Source organism: Capra hircus, chromosome 10, assembly GCF_001704415.2.
Source record: "Capra hircus breed San Clemente chromosome 10, ASM170441v1, whole genome shotgun sequence".
In the NCBI taxonomy this organism is placed as follows: domain Eukaryota; kingdom Metazoa; phylum Chordata; class Mammalia; order Artiodactyla; family Bovidae; genus Capra; species Capra hircus.
Window position 1 is genome coordinate 10,932,299 of NC_030817.1, and position 24,951 is coordinate 10,957,249.

The 24,951-nt window shown below is 36.0% G+C and overlaps 1 protein-coding gene across 1 annotated transcript in view; it reads left to right on the forward strand.

Moving 5' to 3' along the window:
• Positions 1-24,951, forward strand: part of CEP128 (centrosomal protein 128) — a 466,954-nt gene that overhangs the window by 76,609 nt on the left and 365,394 nt on the right. The window contains exon 8 of the mRNA XM_018053897.1: positions 2,620-2,736. Within this exon, the coding sequence (XP_017909386.1) occupies positions 2,620-2,736 (117 nt within the window). The remainder of the gene's footprint in view (positions 1-2,619; positions 2,737-24,951) is intronic.

Genomic DNA, 24,951 nt, shown 5'->3' on the forward strand with positions numbered 1-24,951 from the left:
GATCCTCTATGATCCACCTCCCAGAATACTGGAAATAAAAGCAAAAATGAACAAATGGGATCTAATTAAAATTAAAAGCTTCTGCATAACAAAGGAAACTATAAGCAAGGTGAAAAGACAGCCTTCTGAATGGGAGAAAATAATAGCAAATGAAGCAACTGACAAACAACTAATCTCAAAAATATACAAGCAACTTATGCAGCTCAATTCCAGAAAAATAAACGACCCAATCAAAAAATGGGCCAAAGAACTAAATAGTCATTTCTCCAAAGAAGACATACAGATGGCTAACAAACACATGAAAAGATACTCAACATCACTCATTATTAGAGAAGTGCAAATCAAGACCACAGTGAGGTACCAGTTCACACCAGTCAGAATGGCTGCAATCCAAAAGTCTGCAAGCAATAATTGCTGGAGAGGGTGTGGAGAAAAGGGAACCCTCTTACACTGCTGGTGGGAATGCAAACTAGTATAGCCACTATGGAGAACAGTGTGGACATTCCTTAAAAAATTGCAAATAGAATGCTGAATTTTAAACCAGCTTGTTTTGCTCTTCTTCCAACTCCATCAAGGGGCTCTTTAGTTCCTCTTTGCTTTCTGCCATTAGAATGGTGTCATCTGCATATCTGAGGTTGTTGGTATTTCTCCCGGCAGTCTTAATTCTAGCTTGTGATTTATCCAACCCAGCATTTTGCATAGTGTGCTCTGGAAGTTAAATAAGCAGGGTGACAGTGTACAGCTTTGACTTTCTCTTTTCCCAATTTTTAATCAGTCTGTTGTTCCTTGTCTGGTTCTAATTATTGCTTCTTAACCAGCAAACAGGTTTCTCAGGAGGCAGGTAAATTGATCTGGTATTCCCATCTCTAATTTTCCATAGTTTGTTGTGATCCACACAGTCAAAGGCATTTGAATAGTCAATGAAGCAGAAGTAGATGTTTTGCTCCGGTTGTCTTGCTTTTTCAATGAACCAGTGGTTGTTGGCAGTTTGTTCTCTGGTTCCGCTGCCTTTTCTAAATCCAGCTTGAGCATCTGGAAGTTCTTGATTCACGTTCTGTTGAAGCCTGGCTTGGAGAATTTTGAGCGTTACTTTGATATTGTGTGAGATGAGTGCAGTTGTGAGATAGTTTGAACATTCTCTGGTGTTGTCTTTCTTTGGGATTGGAATGAAAACTGACCTTTTCTAGCCCTGTGGCCACTGCTGAGTTTTCCAAATTTACTATTGCAGTTATTCAGATCATTAAGAGCTTCTCTGTGTTTTTGCCACCTGTTAATCTCTTCTGCTTTTTTTTTAGGTCCTTACTGTTTCTGTCCTTTATCATGTCCATCCTTTCATGAAATATTCCCTTGATATCTCCAATTTTCTTGAAGACGTTTCTACTCTTTCCCATTTTGTTGCTTTCCTCAACTTCTTTGCATTGTTCACTGAAGAAGGCCTTCCTATCTTTCCTTTCTAGTCTCTGGAACTCTTCATTCAGTTGGATATATCTTTCTCTTTCTCCTTTGCCTTTTCTCTTCTTTTCTCAGCTATTTGTAAAGCCTCCTCAGATAACCCCTTTGCCTTCTTGTGTTTCTTTTTCTTTGGGATGGTTTTGGTCACTGCCTGTTCTTTTACAATATAATGAACCTTTGTCCATAGTTCTTCAGACACTCTGTCTACCAGATCTAATCCCTTGAATCTGTTCTGAATTTGCAATAAGGAGCTCACATTCTGAGCCACAGTCACCACCAGGGCTTGTTTTAATAATCTAGTTTGGGATATTTCTGTTGCCCCAGTAAGATCCCTTGTGACCAAGACCCTTACTGACTCTATAGAATTTGTGGCAAAAGATTTCTTGTAACAGGGCTGTATGTATTGCTTCTCTTAAATGAATACAAATGTCTTTTATCGTATCCTCCTATACCAAATATATGCAAGTAGTCAAGTAGTGTATATTTTATTTAGGGGACTGTATAATAATACACATGAAGTGTGTTTGAATGTGGATAACTTTCAGCAAGGAAAAATCTTACATCAGAGAATAAATTCTTTCATGTTTATTTTAGAGAGTCCCAATTAAACATTTTTCCATGTGACCTGATTTTTTGATCTTTTACATTTGGTTTATTTTTAGCACATCAGAGTAGCAAAGGTTGACAAGCCCTTTCAATTATTTGTTGCATATGAACATCAAAACCTTCCAAGGCAGGTCATGGTTTTAGATAATTAAAATGAAAAAGAACTAAATAGAACAGTTTATCATTCATAAAGTAATAAATACAGTTGTAGGCAAAATTGGTAATTGTCTTCTAACTCACCAGAGGGCACTCTTTTCTAATTTATTACCTTTCACTCTGATCTTTAGACACAGGTTATACTTTGAAACATTTCAGTCTTTTTCTGGGGTCTAGGTTTGGATTACTTGGAAACTAATGATTGTTTACTATTGCAACTTTTAGTGAGTATTTTTGTGACCTGCTTTATAAATGTCATTAAAAATGGTTCTACAAGTAAGCCACAGTCTTAAATGCTTTAGGCAGTAGTGTATCTGGCATAAAATATCTCTTCAGTTTAGTCTTTTTTTTTTTTTTTTTGCCTAGCAGCTCTATAATGGCACTTTTTTCTTTGTTTATGTTAAGGTTTCAGATCGAGTGGAGCGGCGGCTTCAGGAAATAGAGAAAGAGATGCGAACAGAAAGAGAGCTGGTGGAAAGACGGCAGGATCAACTGGGACTTATTTCTCAGCAGCTGCAGGAGGTTTGTGAAAAGTGGCTTTTTGTAATGTAAATCCTGAGGTTAGGTGGTTGTTTAGCTATTGTTAAAATGGTTTTAGTTCCTGGGTGTTGCATGTGACAGTTCAGTCCTTGTGAGAAGTGTAGCGTATTGCTTACAGTTCCTTGTATGTAGATGACCCTTCCTGGTTCAAACCCAGAGCCTACGCTTTACTGGTTGTATGACCTTGGGCAAGTTCCTTAACTTCTCTAGACTCATTTCCTTTGCTGTTATTCAGTTGCTCAGTGTCTGACTCTTTGTGATCCCGTGGAATGCAGCACTCCAGGACTCCCTGTCCATCACCAACTCTGGGAGCTTGCTCAAACTCTTGTCCTTTGAGTCAGTGATGTCATCCAACCATCTCATCCTCTGTTGTCCCCTTCTCCTCCCACCTCAGTCTTTCCCAACAACAGGGTCTTTTCTAACTAGTCAAGTCTTCACATCATTTCTTCTGTAGAAAATAGAAAAAATCATAGCATTTACTTAATCATGTTGGTGCAGGAGTAAATAAGTTGATGTGGATAAAACAGTTAACATAGTGTCTAGCTTGTGCTCCATACATGTGAACTGAAGGTATAATTATTCAGATTCATTTTCTTTGATGTGAACTAGGCCAGGGATCAGCACACTGGCCTATGGACCAGATCTAGCCCACTGCCGATTTTTGTAAGTGAAATTTTATTGAAACATAGCCACTCCCATTCATTTTCAGTACTTTTGTGACACAACAGCAGAGTTGAGATGTTGTGAAAAAGACTATGGCTCACAAAGCTTAAAATGCGTATTGACTGACTGGCTCTTTATAGAAAAAGTTTGCAGATCCCCGGACTAGACTATCGTCAAATTCAAACGGAGGTTACTTATCCATTAGGTAACATTGTTTTTTTTATAAATGATTTTGTTTATTTATGGCTGTGCCGGCCCTTCATTGCTGCATGTGGGCTTTCTCTGGTTGTGGCGAGCGGGGGCAACTCTTCGCTGCAGTGCGCAGGCTTCTCCTTGAGGTGGCTTCTCTTGTCGGGGAGCACAGGCTCTGGGGTGCACGGCCTTCAGTAGTTGTGGCTCATGGGCTTGGCAGTTGCAGTTCTCGGGCTCTGGAGCACGGGCTCACTAGTGATGGTGTGTGGGCTTAGTTGCTCCATGGCGTGTGGGATCTTTCTGACCCAGGGATCTTCTGGCTGGTGGATTCTTTACCACTGAGCCACCAGGGAAGCCCAGGGTAATATTTTTGTTTTGAAACTGCAGACTTATGAAGAAGTTGAGTGATTAGAACAAAGGAATAATGTATATCCTTTGCCTTGATCCCCCTAATACTCATATTTGCCAGACTTGCTTTATTATTTTATATATGTATCTCCATGTGTATGTATATGTCAAAGTTTTTTCTGAGGCTAGTTGCTGACATAATGTAGATGCTTTTAAATCTAAATAATAGGGTGTGTATATTCTCTTCTGTTATCACAGGAGATTAACATTGGATCAATATTATTAACCTATAGGTTTTATTAAAATTTTGCCACTTAAAGTCCTTTTCTGGTCCAGGGTACAGTACAGGATTACATAAAGCATTTGACCATCATATCTCTTTCAGTTCAGTTCAGTCGCTCAGTCGTGTCTGACTCTTTGTGACCCCATGAATCCCAGCACGCCAGGCCTCCCTGTCCATCACCAACTCCCAGAGATCACTCAGACTCACGTCCATCGAGTCAGTGATGCCATCCAGCCATCTCATCCTCTGTCGTCCCCTTCTCCTCCTGCCCCCAATCCCTCCCAGCATCAGTCTTTTCCAATGAGTCAACTCTTCACATGACGTGGCCAAAGTACTGGAGCTTCAGCTTTAGCATCATTCCTTCCAAAGAAATCCCGGGGTGATCTCCTTCAGAATGGACTGGTTGGATCTCCTTGCAGTCCAAGGGACTCTTAAGAGTCTTCTCCAACACCACAGTTCAAAAGCATCAATTCTTCAGTGCTCAGCTTTCTTCACAGTCCAGCTCTCACATCCACACATGACCACAGGAAAAACCATAGCCTTGACTAGACGGACCTTTGTTGGCAAAGTAATGTCTCTGCTTTTCAATATGCTGTCTAGGTTGTTCATAACTTTTCTTCCAAGGAGTAAGCATCTTTTAATTTCATGGCTGCAGTCACCATCTGCAGTGATTTTGGAGCCCAAAAAATAAAGTCTGACACTGTTTCCACTGTTTCCCATCTATTTCCCATGAAGTGATGGGACCGGATGCCATGATCTTCGTTTTCTGAATGTTGAGCTTTAAGCCAACTTTTTCACTCTCCACTTTTACTTTCATCAAGAGGCTTTTTAGTTCCTCTTCACTTTCTGCTATTAGGGTGGTGTCATCTGCATATCTGAGGCTAATGATATTTCTTCCGGCAATCTTGATTCCAGCTTGTGCTTCTTCCAGCACAGCATTTCTCATGATGTACTCTGCATATAAGTTAAATAAGCAGGGTGACAATATACAGCCTTGACGTACTCCTTTTCCTATTTGGAACCAGTCTGCTGTTCCATGTCCCGTTCTAACTGTTGCTTCCTGACCTGCATATAGGTTTCTCTAGAGGCAGGTCTCCTTTAATCTGAAATAGTTTTTCAGTCTTTTTTTTTTCTAGCCAGTTATTTTGTAGAATGTCTTTTGTTTTAGGTTTGTTGATTTTTTTTTCCTCATCACTAGATTCAGGTCTTGGACTTCTGGCAGGAAACCCAGAGAATTATTGTTGTTTTTTTCCTAGGTTATCAGATCAGGAGGCATGTAATGTTGATTTGTTCCATCACTGATGAAAACTGAACATTGATTAAGGTGTTGCTTGCCAGGTTTCTCTACTGTAAAGTTACTACATTATGGTTTTTAATTATTTGTGTTATGGGGAAACTCTTTGAAACTTGAAAATAGCCTATATTTCATCATATTTTCACCTGCAAATGTTAGCATCTATTGATTCTTACATGAAATAGTTACTGTTGTAAGTGATACTAAACAGTGATTTTAAAAATATTCTGTCATATCTATTACATTTATCAGTAGGAATCCTGCTTTGTCGTTTTCTCCACTCATTCATTCGTTCGTTAATATTAGTGTAGATTTATGAATTGTCATTTTATCATCTTGGTTATGTTTTATAATTGTCATTATAGGAAACTTGTGAGATTATCTTTAAATGTTTCTTAGATATATAAAGCAAAAAAAAAGTTAGAAACAAGGAAACCAAAAGATTTAAAAACAAAAGGAGTGCTTTATTTTTTTCTTTTACAAAATGTTTTTCTTTAAAAGTGATGTTCTTCAGATGTACTTGCGTGTTCTTAAAGATCATTAACCTTTTTAGATTGACAGATTAAATTTTTTTTTAAGTTTTAGGAAATGTGCCCATTGAAAATTAGGAATGAAAATTGCAAACCTGAAATTATACTGTAAGCTGATAGAAAAATCTGCTTTTGTTTCCTAAAATTCCATTTTTCCTCCATTTCATAAAAGGAAGCATACCCTTGTTAGTTGGTAATTACTTTGAAGAGGATACTTTGTTGAATAATTAGATACAGATGTGGGTAGCCTTTTAAAAAAAAAAAAAAAACCTTGATTTTTATACATTTGTTCTCAAAGCAAATTGCCTCTGGTGAGCGTAAGAACAGCACTGAAGAGACAATTGTTCTTTTTTGTGAGACAAGATTAGAGAAATTTTCCATGCTTATTTTCTACTCTCTTTACAGAATGCAGAAAATTACAAAGAAAGAGGGAGAGAAAGATTGCTTCCCACCCCTATTCTTGAGAAACCAGAGCCTGAGAATTTGCATTGTAATTGTCATTTTGACTAAAAGCTTGAACAGTCCTTTGGAATTCCATCTCTGACAGTACAATAGAGGATCACTATTGATAAGAAATGTTTAATTTCATATTTTGTCACTGTAATGTATGTGGTAACCTATGTGCTTTTAATAGGTGATTTTGGATTAAACAGTGCAGTGGAAACTGGAAAGGATTAATTCAGCCTGATGCATTTTCCTACTCCCAAGTTAAGTGGCTTAGAGTGTTCTGGAAAGATCATGTTTAAGGAGAGAAAACACTTTGCCTTCTATTTGATATTAATACTTATGGATATACCTGTACTATATGACAGTAGTAATTTATGAATTTTGTTTGTGGCTATGGTGAAAATTGAATCTCTAGGTGGGTAAGTATGCCTGGACTTTTAGCCACTATATTCTGCCTCCCTAAAATGTGTGATTCAATGTTAGTTCAAATTATGACAGTCAAAAGTTGTGAAGAGATTGGGAGTTGTCATTAAAAATTCCAGAATGTCAGAGATTTCTGGGTATTGATATAGTGTGTTATAGGGAGGCAGTTGTGGTTTTGGCTAAAACCTGCTTTGTTTTGGTGATCTAATGAGGTTCTTAGGTCCTCAGAGCTTTATCTGTTCCCACCTAATGAAAATCACAGTATTAGTCATTGGAAATGGATTGAGGGAAAGCCACTCTCCTTTTCTTATTTAGAGTTTTTAAAAATTGTCTGCCCTTCTGTTCTTTTTTTCCCATTCCTCCTGGTCTAAGCAGTAGGGTTATGCGCATGCTCTGGAATTCACTTCCTTTGGTGAGCCTCAGCTGCTCATGTGCTACTGCACACGAGTGTCACATTTTCTTAACTTGGTAAGGGCCTTCCCTGGCCTTCAGACCTCACATGTCACATTTCAGACAACATTGTTCTCGTAGCTCAGTTGATATCTCTCTGGAGAGATGAATGTTTCATTAGTTGTGCAATAATTTTCTTTTTGTATGGCTTTTAAAAATATTTATATGTTTTAAATGATAGTTGATTTACCTTGCTGTGTTAGTTTCTAGTGTACAGCAAAGTGATTGTTATTATGTGTTTTTTATATATATATTTATATATATATATAGTTTTTTTCCAGATTCTTTTCCATTATAGGTTATTATAAGATATTGAAAATAGTTCCCTGTGCTGTATAGTAGGACCTTATTGTTCATCCTTTTGTTTATAATAGTATGTATTCATTCATCCCAAACTCCTAATTTATCCCTCCCCACCACTTTTTCCCTTTGGTAACCATGTTTCTGAGTCTATTTCTGTTTTGTAAGTAAGTTCATTTGTAATTGTTATTTTAGATTCCACATATAAGTGATATCATATGAAATTTGTCTTTGGCGTAGTTCTCCATTCCATCCCTGTTGCTGTAAATGGCATTATTTCATTCTATTTTATGGTTGAGTAATATTCCATTGTTCATATGCACCGCATCTTCTTTACCTGTTTCTTTATTGATGGACATTTAGGTTGCTTCCATGTGTTGGCTGCTGTAAATAGTACTTCTCTGAACATTGGGGTGCATGTATCTTTTCAAAAAAGTTTCCTTCTTTTCCAGTTATATGCTCAAGAGTGGCATTGACAGACCATATGGTAACTGTACTTCTAGTTTTTTAAGGAACTTCCATACTGTTCTCCATGGTGGCTTTATAGTCCGGTTAACAGTGTGGGAGGGTTCCCTTTTTTCCACATTCTCTCCAGCCTTTATTATTCTTAGACTTTCTGACGATGGCCATTCTGACTGATATGAAGTGATACCTCATTGTAGTTTTGATTTGCATTTCTCTAATAAGTAGTCATGTTGAGCATCATTTCATGTGTCTGTAGGTCATCTGTATGTCTTCTTTGGAGAAATGTCTATTTAGATCTTCTGTCCATTTTTTGATAAGGTTTGTTTTATTTTTTTATTTTGAGCAGTGTGAGTGGTTTGTATATTTTGGAAATTAAACACTTGTCGGTTACATCATTTGCAAATATTTTCTCCCATACCATAGGTTGTCTTTTCATTTAATTTATGGTTTCCTTTGTTGTGCAAAAGATTTAAAGTTTAATTAGCTCTCATTTATTTATTTTTGTTTTTATTTCCATTACTGTAGGAGTCGTATCCAAAAAGATATTGCCGCTTTTTGTGTCAAAAAGTGTACCGCCTGTGTTTCCGTCTAGGAGTTTTAAAGTATCTGTTCCTAGGATTAGATCTTTAATCCATTTTGAGTTTATTTTTTTATATGGTGGTTTAGAATGTTCTAATTTCATTTTTTTTTGCAAGTAGCTCTCTAGTTTCCCCAGACTATTCATGTAGCTCTTTTGAATTTTGAATGGTTGTTGACTGAATTTTATTAACAGAATTCAAATATTGCTGAGCTTGTAACCATCAGCCTTTCCTTGCTGAACCATTGTGGAAACACTGAAGTGTTTGTTTACCTTATAGTATATTTGTCATATTGCAGATTCCTTTTGGTCAGACATTTGATAGTAAAGTAACTTTGATTCGTTTAGTGGCATGAGGTAAGAATGGTGGTGCTTTGACAGTAGGAACATCAAAGAAGTATTTAGACTGTAAGCCCAAATCAGAACTCTTTTGCAGATTCAAAGTTTGCATAAAATCTTACATAACATTTTTAACTCCTGACTCTGGGAATCTTGGGAATTCCTGACTTGCTTTTTTTTTTTTAACTAGCTGTTTTTTATAAATTGAATATTACTTGTTCATCTTCAGTTGAATTACATAAAATGAAAAACATGAGATAGATATTTGTATATGTTTTTTCAGAGCATTTTGTAGCATATTAAAATGCTAGTTCCCTGATATACCCCCACCAGGAATATTCCATACTTGCATATAACCTAAAGTGAACCAGATCTTAAGATTTGAAAGTGTTTCATGGAGAAACCCATGGGGCAGGCAGGGCATGGAATCTTAATAGAAGATAGTGAAGACTAAGTGAGGAATTCAGTGTAGTATGGGAGCTCGGCTCAGTGGTTTGCAGTCTGTGCTCTGATAGAAAACCAGATTTTGTGAGTCTCTTCAATAAAATGAGACCATATACAGAAAAATGAATTGATGGATTTCCCCCCCCAGTATTTTCCTTCATCTTTTAGCATCTGTATCAATTGTGAAAAACCTAATGAAGAAATAGCTATTCATTCCTTCCCAGAAATGTCATTGTGGCTCCAGAGATGCTGAGTAATATGGTACTTCAACTAAGAAAAGCCTTGGGTACTGTTTATTAATGTATTTAGTTTGGACTCATTAAAGGAGAAGCTTCGACTGAAGCCAAGAATGTTTTCCTAATGTCCTCTTAATAGCTTTACCATCTCCCTTGAGACTTCTGAGCCAGTTCAGAGGAGATCCTAGTCCAGCAAATGTTCTAACGTGGCCTCGTTAAGCCTTTCTTCTGCTCTTCCTTTAGAGACTGTGCTGTTTGATTTGGAGATGTGGAAGTCCTTCTGAGGCTGCTAAATTTTGGATTCTCTTCACTTACCTTTCCAAGGCTGAATTCCAAAACTTTCGCGTGGCCATTTGCTTTACCCTCTGCTTTACCCTCTTGTTACCATAACCAGTGCTCTCTTTTTTTGTAGGTATCCCCTACATTTTCACATTTTTTCATAGTACAAGCTTCAATTCCCCCTGATATTATTAGATCCTTTCTAAATAAGTGCCCATTAAATCACCCTCATGTTGACCATCCCAGTAGCCTCCCTGGGTGTTAAGAAAGACCAGTGGAAATTATAAGTAAATGAGAGTTCAAAAATAAAAGACAAGTTCTGTGGAAAGCACGAGAAAAGCTCAGAGAACACACCTAATTTTTGCAATCCTTGGGGTATGAGCTCTAGAATTCAGTACTTTGTCAGACCTAGGTGATGAGGTGGAGTTTAATAGAGAATGACACAGGTAGGGTGACACCACCCAGGGCCCCAGACTGACAAAGGGCTGAAGCCCAGGGTGTCACACCAGCACAGCCACACACGTATTGCTCTGTAGGAGAATGTGTGTTGCAAGGTAAAATTTGAAAACTTACACTCTAGTGTTCGTGCTTCGAGGTGGCAAAATTGTGTGTAGAAGAAATTTAGGCCTTCCTTAATTTGAGCCACGATTTTTATTCTATTATATTTTTATATTTTATATTTATATATATATTTTATATTCATTATTCTAAATGCCATTGACTCTTTTTCTCCTCCTTCTGCAATGATGGCTGTTTTCCTCTCTCTGTTCAGCTTCCGGTAATATATATTACATGAGGTAAAGTTTTTAGTCTCAGAATATTTCTGTTAATTACCATTTCTTGATGTATTGTCTCTTTTAATTGTACTTGTTTTGAAAATTTTTTATTTCTAGCATTTAACATAGTATGCTCTTAATAAATATTTGTTGACTGCATTAAGTAGTGACCATACTAATGTATTATTTTGATACATTGTTTAACAGGTTTTATTTCTCATATGGTTCTTTGTTTTTAAACTTTGCATTTAGTATAAAAAGTATTTTTATATTTAATTTAAATAAATGCATAACTTCATATCATAAATTCTTATGTGATCTCTTTTTTTAATGCAGCTTTATTGCTCAGGTCATTTTTTCCCTATTTCTTTCCCTCTGTTTTTTACTATCAATCACTACCCCTGCTCACTAAAATAAAAAGAATAGTGTAAAGAGCCTGGGATATATTCTTTTTTTTCTTTTTGTGCTCTTAATTATGCTGGGCAGATATATATATATTTATAAAATATATATACATTTGTATATACAGAGGTTTTGGGGTGTTTTTTGGGTATGTTTTTATATTAGTAAACTAGGATTACATATATCTGCATTTCTTCACCTTCCTTTTTTTCTCTCATCAATACTCTGGAAATTCCTCCAAATAGCGAATGTGGTTCCAACTTAATCTTTTATTGCCATTGACAGATCTTTTAATATAATAGAGATTACCAGATTATTTTTCCAAATGGTTCTAAGTCTTTACTTTTTTACCAGCAAAATAGCTGAGAGTGCCCCCTTTGCTCCACATTCCTACTGTTAGTAATGGTTATAAATGTTTTTAATTTTTGCCAAGTTGATGAGTATAAACTGTTAACTCATTTTTGTGTTTATTTCTATTTCCTATTACTGAATTTCAGTATCTTTTCACATATTTGCTGGCAGTTTTCATTTGTGCCTGTCCAAATAGCCTGTGTATAAATTTTGCTCATTTTAAAATATTGGACTGTACAGTAAGTCCTTTTTGATGATCCATTTTAAATATCATGTGTACATGTCAATCTCAAATTACTTGCATTTTCTATCAGGAATTTCACTTTTTTAATGGCAGAAGGAAGGAATCTTATTTCTTGTATGACTAATGAGTTGCCTCAGCATCCTTTTTGAATAATTTCTTCTTTTCCTTCTGGTTTCAATGCCGCTTCTGCTATATAGTGTCCCATGATATCTGTCTGAGTTCTATATGGCTTGTTCTGTCTGTCTATTCCTGAATGTGTTGTCCATCCCTGCGTTATTCCTGATAATGTGTTGTCTCCATTTTTTAGAGCTTTCAGTATATTTCAGTGGATAATAATGAAAATCTCTTGTCAAGTTCTGCAAATAATCTTGCTGGTATTTTGATTTAATTGTACTCAATCATAGATTAGTTTGAAGAGGTGTTTTCTAATGTTCTTCAATAATATATATAATTGCCTCTATAATGATCAGGTACATCTTAGACTTACTTCTTAGTACCTTATGGTTTTTCTTTCTATTGTAATATTTTCTTTCATTGCATCTCTGATATTTTGTAGCATATAGGAATGCAGTTGTTTTATATCTGGCTCTGTTATCCAATAATTTTGTTAAGTGATCTTATTAGTTCCTATAATTTGTTATTAGCTTTAATGACATCTTGTCTATTGTATAGCTAATCATGTTGCTGTTCAGTCACGAAGTCATGTCCAACTCTTTGTGACCCCATGAACACCCATGTGACCCCTAGCACGCCAGGCTTTCCTGTCTCTCACTATCTTGCAGAGTTTGCTCAAATTTATGTGCATTGAGTTAGTGATGCCATCCAACCATCTTAGTCTCTGTTGCCCTCTTCTCCTGCCCTCAATCTTTCCCAGCATCAGGGTCTTTTCCAATGAGTCGGCTCTTTGCATTAGGTGGCTAAAGTATTGGAGCTTCAGCTTCAGTGTCAGCCCTTCCAGTGAACATTTAGGATTGATGTCCTTTAGGATAGACTGGTTTGATCTCTTGCTTTCCACGGGACTCTCAAGAATCTTTTCCAGCACCACAATTCAAAAGCATTAATTATTCAGCTCTCAACCTTCTTTATGCTCCAACTCTCACATCTGTAAATGACTACTGGGAAAACCATAGTTTTGACTGGATGGACATTGGTTGGCAAAGTGATGTCTCTGCTTTTTAATTAGCCATCTAGGTTTGTCATAGCTTTCCTTCCAAGGAGCAAGCGTCTTAATTTTATGGCTGCTGTCACCATCAACAGTGATTTTGGAGCCCAGAAAATAAAATCTGTCACTGTTTCCACTTTTCCCCTATCTATTTGCCATGAAGTAATGGGACTGGATTCCATGATCTTAGTTTTCTGGATGTTGAGTTTCAAGCCAGCTTTTTCAGTCTCCTCTTTCACCCTCATCAAGAAGCTCTTTAGTTCCTCTTTGCTTTCTGCCATTAGAATTGTATTGCATATTTGAGGTTATTGATATTTCTACTGGCAACCTTGTGAGTCATCCAACCCAGCATTTCACATGATGTATTGTGCACATAAGTTAAAAGCAGAGTGACAATATACAGCCTTGATGTACTCCTTTCCCAACTTTGAACCAGTCTGTTATTCCATGTCCGGTTCTAACTGTTGCTTCTTGTCTTGAGTACAGGTTTCTCAGAGACAGGTAAGGTGGTCTAGTAGTTAATCATATCATTTGAAGTTAAATGCAATTTAGTTTCTTCCCTTGTGATACTTTTGAATTGACTAGAAACTCAAACGCAATGTTGAATATAAGCAAAGATAGTAAGAATCCTTGTTTTATTCCGATATTTATAGAAATGCTTCTAGAGTGTCAACCTTATGGAAGGTGTTTGTGCCTGGTTTTGACTGCTGTCCTTTATCAGATAAAGAACATTGCCTTCTGTTTGTAGGTTGCCAAGAGAGGTTGATTTTTTAAAAAACCATGAATGAGGATTGTGGAAATTATACAATATTTTGTTTTTGGTTGCACTCTGTCTTTGTTGCTCTGTGCAGCTACTTTCTAATTGCAGTGCATGCAGTGGTTTCTCTGGTTGCAGAGCACAAGCCTTAGGCGTGTGGGCTTCAGTAGCTGCAGCTCACTAGGAGTGAGTTAGTAGCAGGCTGAGTAGTTGTGGTGCATGGCTTAGTAGCTTGTGGGACTTCCCAGATCAGGGATGGAACCCATGCCCTGCATTGTCAGGCAGATTCTTATCCACTCTGTCCCCTGGAAAGTCCTCTCTTTTATTTAAATGGAATTGACGTTCATCAATTGATGGTGGGCTCTCTCTGCATTCCTGAGAACTTTGTTTGGCCATAATATATTATTTTTTTATACATTGCTGAGTTAATTTCCTAGTCTTTTCTTTAGTATGTTTATATTTACGTTTATGATTGAGATAACTGATAATTCTCTTTGCATTACTCTTTTTGGTTTTGAAAGCAAGGTAGGCAGGTTCCTTCTTTTTCTATCCCCTGGCTCTGTCTGTTTAAGAGGATTGTCTATTTCTTGACTGTTTGTTAAAACTCACTCACATAATCACTGAAATCCGCTATCTTTTTGGTGGCTAAGGTTTTCAACTTCTGTGTTTTTTGGTTTATATAAACTTTTAATTTTTAAAATTCAGTTTGGTGATTATTCCTGATTGTGTAAGTTATCCATTTTGTTATGTTGATATTAATTTGAAGAATCAATCATAGCCTTGCTGTATTTTTTTTCAAGATTGTTCTGAAGCTATATCCTTTTAATATTATTTAGTTTTTGTTCTCTTTTTCTTTATTAGTCTTACTAGATATAATTATTTTATTAGTTTTCATTTTGACTAGCTTTGTTTATTAATTCACCCACTTCTTTTAACTTTTATTTTCTGATTTTTCATTTTTCGGATACATGTTCTGTTTTACAGACTTGAAAGTTAATCAATTGACTTGTCTGTTTTTAAAAATTAATGCTATAAATTTATGAAGAAATTACCCTATGTTTTGACATACTATTATTTTATGATAGTTTCCTTCTAAATTTTATAATTTCTATTACGATTTCTTCAATAATTCAAGACTTAGGAGTGCCTTTTGGAATTTTGAAATATATATGTATGCTTTTTTTTTTTTAACACTTTTTAGTATTTATTTTTAATTTCTTTGAAATTTGTTGAAACTTCCCATTTAGCTTAGTACCATTATCATTTTTTTTGGTATTTTATGAGTAAAAAAATTAAACATTTTCTGTTAAAAATTTTTTTTTCTATTGTGTTTGTGTTTAAATGTACAAGGGTGACCCTACAAATTTTTCTAAGGAATATATATTCCAGCCATAGTGATTTCCTCTCCTTGTCTTATTGGAATGTTTTTCTTCTGATTTTCAGTCTAACTTACTCTTTTTCATCCTTCAGGTTTAATTACCACCTCTTCAGAGAGAACTTTCCTGCCCCCTTTTCTAAAATAGCCTTTTCTCCCGCCGTGTTCCTTATTATGTCATATGACTTTATTTTTTAATAGTAACTCGTGAAGTCACTTTAGTCGTGTCTGATTCTTTGCAATCATATGGACCGTAGCCCGCAAGGCTCCTCTATCCGTGGGATTCTCTAGGCAAGAATACTGGAGTGGGTTGCTGTTTCCTTCTCCAGGGGATATTCCCAACCCAGGGATTGAACCTGCATCTCTTAAGTTTCCTGCATTGACAGGTGGGTTCTTTTCCACTGGTGTCAACTGGGCAGCCCTTTTAATACTACCACACGCCACCTATAGTTGTGATTTGTTTACCTGTGTTATTGCATGGCTTCCCCTCTATATGGCATAACTACTTAGGTGGCTTTAGTTCTTCCTTCATTGGTAGGAACTTTCCCATCATGCCCTTTGCCCATCATTTCTGGGGCACATAGTACAGTGTTTATCACACAACAGATATTCTGTGAATAGTTGTTAAAAAATGAAGACTGCTTTCAAATATAAATAACCATTTAGCTGCATATAACATTCTTGGTAGAAAGTTTCTTTCCAAGGTCTGTATACATTTTTGTATTATTCTGTGGCTCTTATTCTTGCAAGGAAGGAAGTACACATCTGCAAATTTTAACTTTTTTTCTTGATCAGAAAAACACACACACACACACACTCTTTGTCAAGATATATTAATAGATAAGCAGTGTCTTGTAAACTGTAATAAAACCAAGCATTAATGTATCTTTTAAAAACAGTCCTTTACTTTTCGAGTGATTTTCATTTTTTAGAAATTCCATATTGTTTTTCTGACTTAATGACTCCTGAAAATGAAACCTAAAAGTGAAAACATAACATAATAAAATAATGGCATTAAATCACTAGTGATATGGTCGATTTGTTAATGGTCTGTATTTCTATACAAGTTCTTATGCCCCCTTGTCTTACAAGTTTTAACTGTTTTGAAGTATAGTATATAACCATTTAAATGATTTAACCCAAATCCCATAAACATTCTTCAAGATTCAGACAATCACGATTAAGTTTTAAATATTTCAACTTTTGAAAATGGCCATTTTGATATAGTAGGTTACTGCTTTTCAGAGTATTAATACGTTGAAAATTTAGAGTAGTTGGATTTCTTCTGTCTTTGTGTCTAACAAAGTTAGATAATTGTTAGCACTACACAGATTCATGAAATATAAAAGTAGGACCTGTTGGAATATTTATGGGTTTTTTAAACCACGTTAATTCAGCTGTGTGGATGTGGGTAAACTGACACTTTACCAAGTTGTTCCCATTAGGGGTCAGTGCTGCTGCTGCTGCTGCTGCTGCTAAGTTGCTTCAGTCATGTTGGACTCTGTGCGACCCCATAGACAGAAGCCCACTAGGCTCCTCCGTCCCCAGGATTCTCCAGGCAAAAACACTGGAATGGGTTGCCATTTCCTTCTCCAGTGCATGAACGTGAAAAGTGAAAGGGAAGTCTCCCAGTTGTGTCCGATTCTTAGCGACCCCATGGACGGCAGCCTACCAGGCTCCTCCATCCATGGGATTTTCCAGGCAAGAGTACTGGAGTGGGGTGCCGCTGTAGCAGATGCTATTTGGCTTGGGTTGGTGGATATTGCAAATAATGGACAGAAAAGGTTTTTTAAGAGACTTTTCAGATACAATTTTTTCTTATGCAATTGTCAAGAAGTTTTTAAGGGAAGTTCTTTTAAGGTTTCTCACATAAGTTTCATCAAATGTTTCAAATTTAGATAAAAATCATAGGATTCTTAGTAATGGCATTTCTACATGTTTTTGACCACTAGTCGTCAGTATTGAACCATCAATTGTGACACTGCAGGCATCGTTTATTAAAGTTGCTAAACTTTGCTGAAAAATGATTATAGTATATACACATTCCTCATCTCTTAGAGCTCCCTAAAAGTGCACTTGGCACAAATATTGCAACTGAAAAAAAATCTAATTATTTAACTACTGCTGTTTGAAATCTAAATTAGAAACAGTGTTGCTTTCTACTATTGAAAAATAAAATATGACATATGGAGTATTACATATGAAGACATCTGTTATATTTAACACTAAAACTGTCATTTCTATATGCCTTTTTGTTAGTTTCTTTCATAATTCCTATTCAGAGTTATAATTCCTTTCTTCCTCTCTCTTTCCCTCCCACTAAAGAAAAATCTTTTTATGTGTAGTAAAACAATTAGAGACTACAATTTGAAATGAGAATTTATTTCACTGGGATCATATAGACTTGTGCCATTTTCCAGGTTTCATATTTCTAAGCTATACAGAAGTATCCCAAAGATACAGTCTCTAAAACACTATTTCCTAATGATTATTTTCTTCTCCTTAGTAATCACTGCCTTTGCACCCTGTTGTCTTCTCTCCCCAGTTGAATTCATTTTCCACTGATATTCTAATGTTGTTTGTTTTTCATTTGGTTAATCTTGTTTGTTTTTCTTTACTTGTTAGTAGAAAAGCATTTTTTTTATAGCTCTATCATGACTCATTGCGTTTCTAGTGAATTTACATTTCTATTCAGTACCCTGAATCCTTTTTTTCTTTCTTCTTTACATCTGTAGTTTTATTTATTGCCCAAGAAATGAGAAACTGCTTAGGTTTTTCCAATATATCCTTGTCCATATTATGGTCATGTTAGAATAGTATTTGCAGCTATTACCTTCTTATGTAGTTCTTTGATGGGTTTCATATGGCAGTGAGAAAAAGCTATGCCATTTCATGTTTATTATCTGAGGTTGAGAACGTGAAGCCTTGCTCCCCTGTATCCGTCTTGGATGGGGATCAAGTTGGAGTGATGCTGTGATTCAGAACTGGAAAGTCTGGGCAGACTTGGTCTCTGGAGCCCCATTTCCTGATCCTTCTTCTGACTCGTGAACTTGCAGAGAAGGTGCTAAACCTTACCTTTTTGTGTGGCTCATCTTAAGAGTACCTCATATGACTTATTTCTTCTGAAAAAATGTGGCTATTCATCTTGATAGTAAAATAATTTTAATTTTATATTATAGCTTTTTGGTATATATCTTTTATGGCCTTGCCTTGTCCATTCCTCCCATTCTTGATATCCAGTTCATTATTAAATTTTGTCAATTCTGTCTAGAAAATATTGTCTTAATTGCTAACAACTCACCCATTTATCACTTCTACCCTGACTTATTATCTTGATCTTGTGGGGACTCTTGTTTCCTGCTTGGGGTAGTGGAGTAACCTCCTTGCTTCCCTTCTTAACCTCCTTGCAATCTTTTCCCCATAGAATCAGGTAATGGTACTTCTTTCTTCAAAACCCTCAGTGCTTTCCTTATCTTGTTCAGGATGAAGTCTAAAGTCTTCAGCCCACAAGGACCCTTTGATGTGGTCCCTGCCTGCCATCTTACCCTGGTGTTCTATTGTTCTTCTACTTTGCCTAATTAATCTAGGGCTGTTACCCTGGCCTTACTTTTCCAAGGATAGGCCAGGCACCCTTCTGCTTCTGGACATTTGTATTTTCCATTCCCAGAGCCAGGGATTTTCAACTTGGAAAGCAATTGTATTGCATACACCATCTTGTCATTCACAGCTCTACTTCAGAAAAGCCTTATTAATTAGCCTACATAATATATCCCCCTTTTCCCTCCTGAGCTCCTTATCTGGCTGTATTTTTTTCTTTATAACACTTTTCCTTGTTTGCCATCTGTCTGTCGTCTCTCCCTCTGAGCAGAAGGCAGGCGCTTGGTCTGTCGTACTCATTGCTGTCTCTCTCTCCAGTGCCTAAAACAGTGCCTGCCACAGGCCCAGTAAGTGTCTCTTGAATGAATGAATGAATGTTATAAGCTATTCATTATGAAATATTCTTTTGGCTAGTACCCTCACGGACCTACCACGTGCCAGGTGCTGTGCCGGGGACTAGGGATTTAAAAGCTCTTAAAATTATCTATTGTGCTTTCAGGCTCCCAGTTCAGTTGAGAAAGTAGAAATGTTAACAATGAGTGTAATTTGGTGTGTTATTTCAGCTTTGCCGAGACTCCAGAGTAGCCCGTAGAGGAAATAGTTACTCTTTCTCTGCCCTTTGGGAAAATTTGAGTGAAAGAGATGGCATTTTTACTGAGATTGTGCATTTTCAAATCATTTTAGGCAGATCTTTTGTGAATATGATTCTACTCTATTGCTTATTGCTGTGTAAGAAGCATTTTACCAATCTGTGGCTAAAATCCTTATTTAAATTCAGACCCACTATACTGGTGATTCACAACATTGCTCTTTGTCTTATCATTTTATGCCATGCTAATTATTTTCTTCTCTCTTTTATGTTTGTTACCTGTGGATTACTTTTTTTTTTTTGCAAGGTTAAACACTTTTTTTTTGTAAGGTTGTGAGAAATCCATTAATGTCAACATGCTGAAAGAAAGGAAATAGATGGAAAAGGATGATTGGTTATTATGGGGTCTGTCTTTCAGAGTTGGTTGAACGCTATTTGGCACAGCTGGAAACGTGCAGGCCCCAGATGTACAGTGTTCCTTAGTCTTCGTCAGTCTTTCTCTTGATTTCTCTCCTTTCCTCCCATGTCCACCCACTCTCTTATTTAACCTAAGGTCTATTTTATTAGGCATTGATCATTTCAGATGACACCAAAACACTTCAAATATTTTGTCTGTGGAAAATGTTTTTTTTCCCCTAAACTTCTTATAGAAGTTGGAAGAGATCTTGGATATTGTCTCTTTCAACCTTATATTTACTCAGTACTTGAGTTTCCATTCACAGAGCAAATTTCCTGCATGAATGGTAGATATCAGAGACAGGTCTCTACCAGCCATGTTATCTTTTTTGTATTGGGAAATACTGAGATTAATAGCTAACCAGATTAAAGATAGTTTCATTTTGATACTATTTTTCAGGAACCTATTATTTAATATACTATTTAATATTGGTAAGATGAAAGTTGAACATTTAGAAATGTATTCCACATCATAGAATAGGTAATGTGTCAAGCATGCTGCTTGAGGCCTTTGGATCCTTTTGAAGGGAGTGGTTCTGTGAGATGTTCTGTGTAGGTGTAAGTTGTCCTAAAATTCTTACAGTCTCATTCTAGATAATTAATGCTTATGTCTTGTTAGCCTTTTTGCTTTATTAAAAAATAATACCAGAGGATGAGATGGTTGGATGGCATCACTGACTCGATGAACGTGAGTCTCAGTGAACTCCGGAGGCCTGACGTGCTGCAATTCATGGCGTTGCAAAGAGTTGGACACGACTGAGCGACTGAACTAAACTGAACTGAAGGCTATTATTTATTACATACTTATACTTTCCATCATCTTTCACTTCCCTGTTTCAACTATTTTTCTCCAAAATTCTCCCATATATACTAACTTACGTCTTCTTCTTATTCAAGTGGTTTTGAATTATGTGTGTTTTTCGGGATGTCCTTCTGGATTGTTCACTGTGCTTATAGTTTCCTTGGTCATACCCTTGTTGCAGTAAGTCCTTATATAATTTTTGTTTCTTCTTTCCTAATTGTTTGCTGTCTAGGTTATTGAAGAGTCACTAATTCTATTAGGGCCACTATGCCCTCTGCTTCATTCTTTGTTTCACCTGTTCTTTACACATCTGCTGAGCTGTTCTTGTGTAGCATCTCATATTCTCTTATTTAATTATAAATAACTACCCATATTGCTTCTATGAGTTGCATTTAAGTCTGACACATATTTTATGTTCATACTACATATGACTAGATCTCAAAGTAATGTTTAATCACATTTTTTTATGTGTGCTTATTTTTTATTGTCAATATTATCCCTGCAAATTATGACAAATACTGCTAACTTAAATCTGTGTAGGGACCATATGCAAATAGACATTTAATGCTATTAATGCTATGATGATGATGAAAAATGTTTGTGTTCTTGTTGACTGAACAGCTGTCTGACAATAGACTGAGGTTTTCTGAGTGCAGGACTTGTTTAATTTCTACTTTATGCTTTTCTTGAGTGGAATGTTTTTATTCACATTTTCAGCAAATTTATACTAGACCATCTGTTTATAAAGCCCTTTTCCATCGTTATCAATTAATATTTATTGGGCAACTCCTGAGTGCATAGTAATATTGTGCAAACAAAGATGACTTTGCTACAGATAGGCTTATTCATAGGCTTGGTACTGTTTTATTTTGACTAGAAAAAGTAAAAAACAAAACACCCCCCCCCACCCCCACAATTCAAAGGCGTGAAATAATATCTTCTAACTCTGAACAGTGAAGGATGTTGTATATTTACAGAGCATTCTGCTCAAATACACCTAAAACTTGAGAAATTCCAAATTAAATTTCCATAATTATCTGTGATCTTCTGTTTGTCAATATTTCTAACTCCATGGTCCTGCATTTAGAAAGTCAAACAAAGTATCATATTGCTCTGGGATTTCTAATAAAACTATGCGTCTCTTTTTTGAGAGGGAACTACTCAGATAAAAACAGACCCTCCACTAAGAGCAGTTGCTGTTTGAATTTGAAGGAAATCCTGGAAAGTACACTTGTTGGGCTCACATTTAACTTTACTTGCAAGATTTTTATTAAGTAAAAGGTTGCATAAAAATAAAATCCATTCCAGTAAAAGCAATGGCATTTAGAAGGGTAATACTCATTACCATTGTTGCTTTTGAATTAAAGAAGTCAAAAGACTTGTATGTCTTTTCAGCATACCAACTTTGTAGGCAATGATTAAGGTTTTGTTTTGCAGATTGGCAAATTTAATAATGTCTGAAGAATGAAATCCTGACACTAGTCAGTGGGGGTTTTACTTTTGAGTTAATTTTTATAGTCATAGTAGTGGAGTTTCACTGATTCATCCATGGTCTCTGGCCTACTTAGTCTTCCATGTGGCCTTGGGCTAAAGTTTAGGGTAAAGACACTGGCCATGCAAGAGAGCAAAGGGAATTGGCTCTCACGGTGATTGAACCCATGACCTCGGTTGACTTCTTTGGCACAGGGCGTCCTAACCAGTCACAGACTCCATAAATATGAATGTAATGGAAGCAGTGAGTTTGTTTATTCGTCAGGGAAAATAGGTCCATAATATGTACCCATCTGTCCTACCACAGTAGTTCCTATGAAAGCTCTTTGGAGTCCTAAAATCATAATCACCATATGATAAAAAGAAGAAGAAAAAAGAAAAGACATCTAGGCCATTCTCAAACAGAAGCTTTGAGTTTTATGCTGTCAAAACCTCAGGTATCTTTAAAGAACATTATTGAAGATTTTACTTACATCAGAAGTTATAGCAGTGTGCTTAACTACTGATAAATCTTGCTTAACCCCCTGATACTTGGTATTAGTCTACTCTTTGAAAAACAGGAATGGCTGCAACTTGTGACCCCTCACTACGTGCTTACTGCTTCAGTATGGAAAATACACAGAGTTCAGCTCGCAGCACGGTTTTAGAATCTTCCTCTTTGGTTTCCCCCAAATCTATATGGTGTCACAGTGGTAATGATCAGTATCAGATTCCCTTGGACTTCGCTCACACAGTTCTACTTTCACTTATTTAAGTGTTTCAAAATTGTAGATGTTGGTATAGAATTTTTGTTCCTTGGTTACGGCTGAAAATAAATTTCTTTGAACAATTTAAGTAATATTCACTTAGCTGTCTTTGAGTTAGATATTGGCTCAGGGATTTAGAAGATGAATGTATTGTTTTCTGCCTTGAAAAGAAACTTAATTTTTTTTGTTTGTTTTGTTATGGTTTTTGTTGGCACAGATAATCCCCAACTGGATGAACTTAAAGGCTAAAATTTTCCGTGACTTTAGCTAGTTTTCATGTGGGAGGAATCTCTGATCTGATTTAGGAAAAAACAAAATTTAGAAATTCACAGAACTTGATAGAAATAAAATCTGAGTTAATTTAAATGAGTATTACTATATGAGCAATAAAGTCCTGCTGTATTATGTATATATATTCCTTTTCAAAATATGTATTTTTTTATTGATGTTTGATAGTTTTGGAGCTGTGATTTAGGTTTACAGAATAGAATTTTGGAAATAGCAGACTTATGTCTTTTAAAAAATTCCAGTCAAGTCAGGTTCCAATTATAGTGTTTTATACATACTGAGTACTTAATAATGTTTTTCTTCCATCTGAAATATAACATGTCCCTAAAGCTTTTGATTTTTTAAAATACATAAATATAAACAACTTACAACTTCAATTTATAGCTTATGTGGTCTAATTGGCATCAAAATATGGTGACTCAGTGGTAAATAATCTGCCTGCCAATGCAGGGAACGTGAGTTCAATCACTGGGTCAGGAAGATCGCCTGGAGAAGGAAATGGCAACGTTCTCCAGTATTCTTGCCTGGGAAATCCCATGAACAAAGGAGCCTGATGGGCTACAGTCCATGGGGTTGCAAAAGAGTCGGGCATGACTTAGCGACTAAACAACAACCACAATTACTATATTATGAAGTTTAAAATATTTGCTGATTTTTATTTTGTACTTATGTGAACAATTATAAAAAGTAAATGACTTATGAAGTCATGAAAAGATATAGAAGAACCTTAAAGGCATATTACTACGTGAAAGAAGCTAGTTTGAAAAGATCACAGACTGTATGATTTTGACTAAGTGACTGTCTGGGGGGAAAGATATGGAGATAGTAGACAGCATCAAGTTGGGGTAGAGAGGGGAGAGATGAATAGGTGGATCACAGGGGACTTTTTTAGGATAGTGAAATTACTCTTTATGGTACTATAATGATGCATACTTGTCATTATACATTTGTCCAAACTCATACAATGTATGACAGCAAGTGAACCTTATGTAACCCATGAACTTTGGGTTATTATGATGCATCAATTTAGGTTCATTGCTTGTGACAAATGTACCATTTTGTTGGAGGATGTCGATAATTGGGGAGGTTTTACCTGTATGTGGACTAAGTGTATATGGGAACTATCTGTACCTTCTTCTTAATTTGACTGTGAACTTAAAACCACTCTAAAAAATAAGGGTTTAAGAAAAAATATATATATAATAAACACAAATATATATACATATATAAATACACACATATATATTAAGAGCAACTGTTATTATAATTTTTAGTAATATGACTTTTTCATTTTTTAGTTTTACTGGGGAAAAAGAAAACCTGACTTAAAAGTTTGTACCTTTAATATACTATTACAGACCTGTTGTTCACTATGAGCACAGACTTATTTTCCTATAGTCCTGTTGGTTTATCATCTACATATTCTTGCTCTTGTGACCAATGGCCTGCAGTTGTAGCACTGCTGAGTGACTAGGGTGAGACGGGATAGCTTATGCTCATAATTTTTTTTTTGAAATTTCAGTGGCCTGTGTGGGTAATTAACATGTGACCTTTATTTCATTCCAGCTCCATCATTCTTACCCAGGCTTTGCTGGTCCATTTAAAGTAGACAAAAGGCCTTTAGTTCCTTATTTGTTCTACATTTTTGAGTGTGTTATTTTTTAGAACCTCTTGATAAACATGCCTATTGTCAAAGTTGTGGGAGTTTTTTGGTCAGATGAAATGTCTGCAAACATTTTTTTTTTTCTCCTTTCCCCTATTCTTTTTAAAGGAGAATTTTTTTTGGATTATATTTAACTATGAGAATTCAGAAGCATCAGCCTCTGAAGAACTTAAGTAGTACAATACTCACTATGTTAGTCTTTTTAATGGAAATAGGCACACTTAAGGA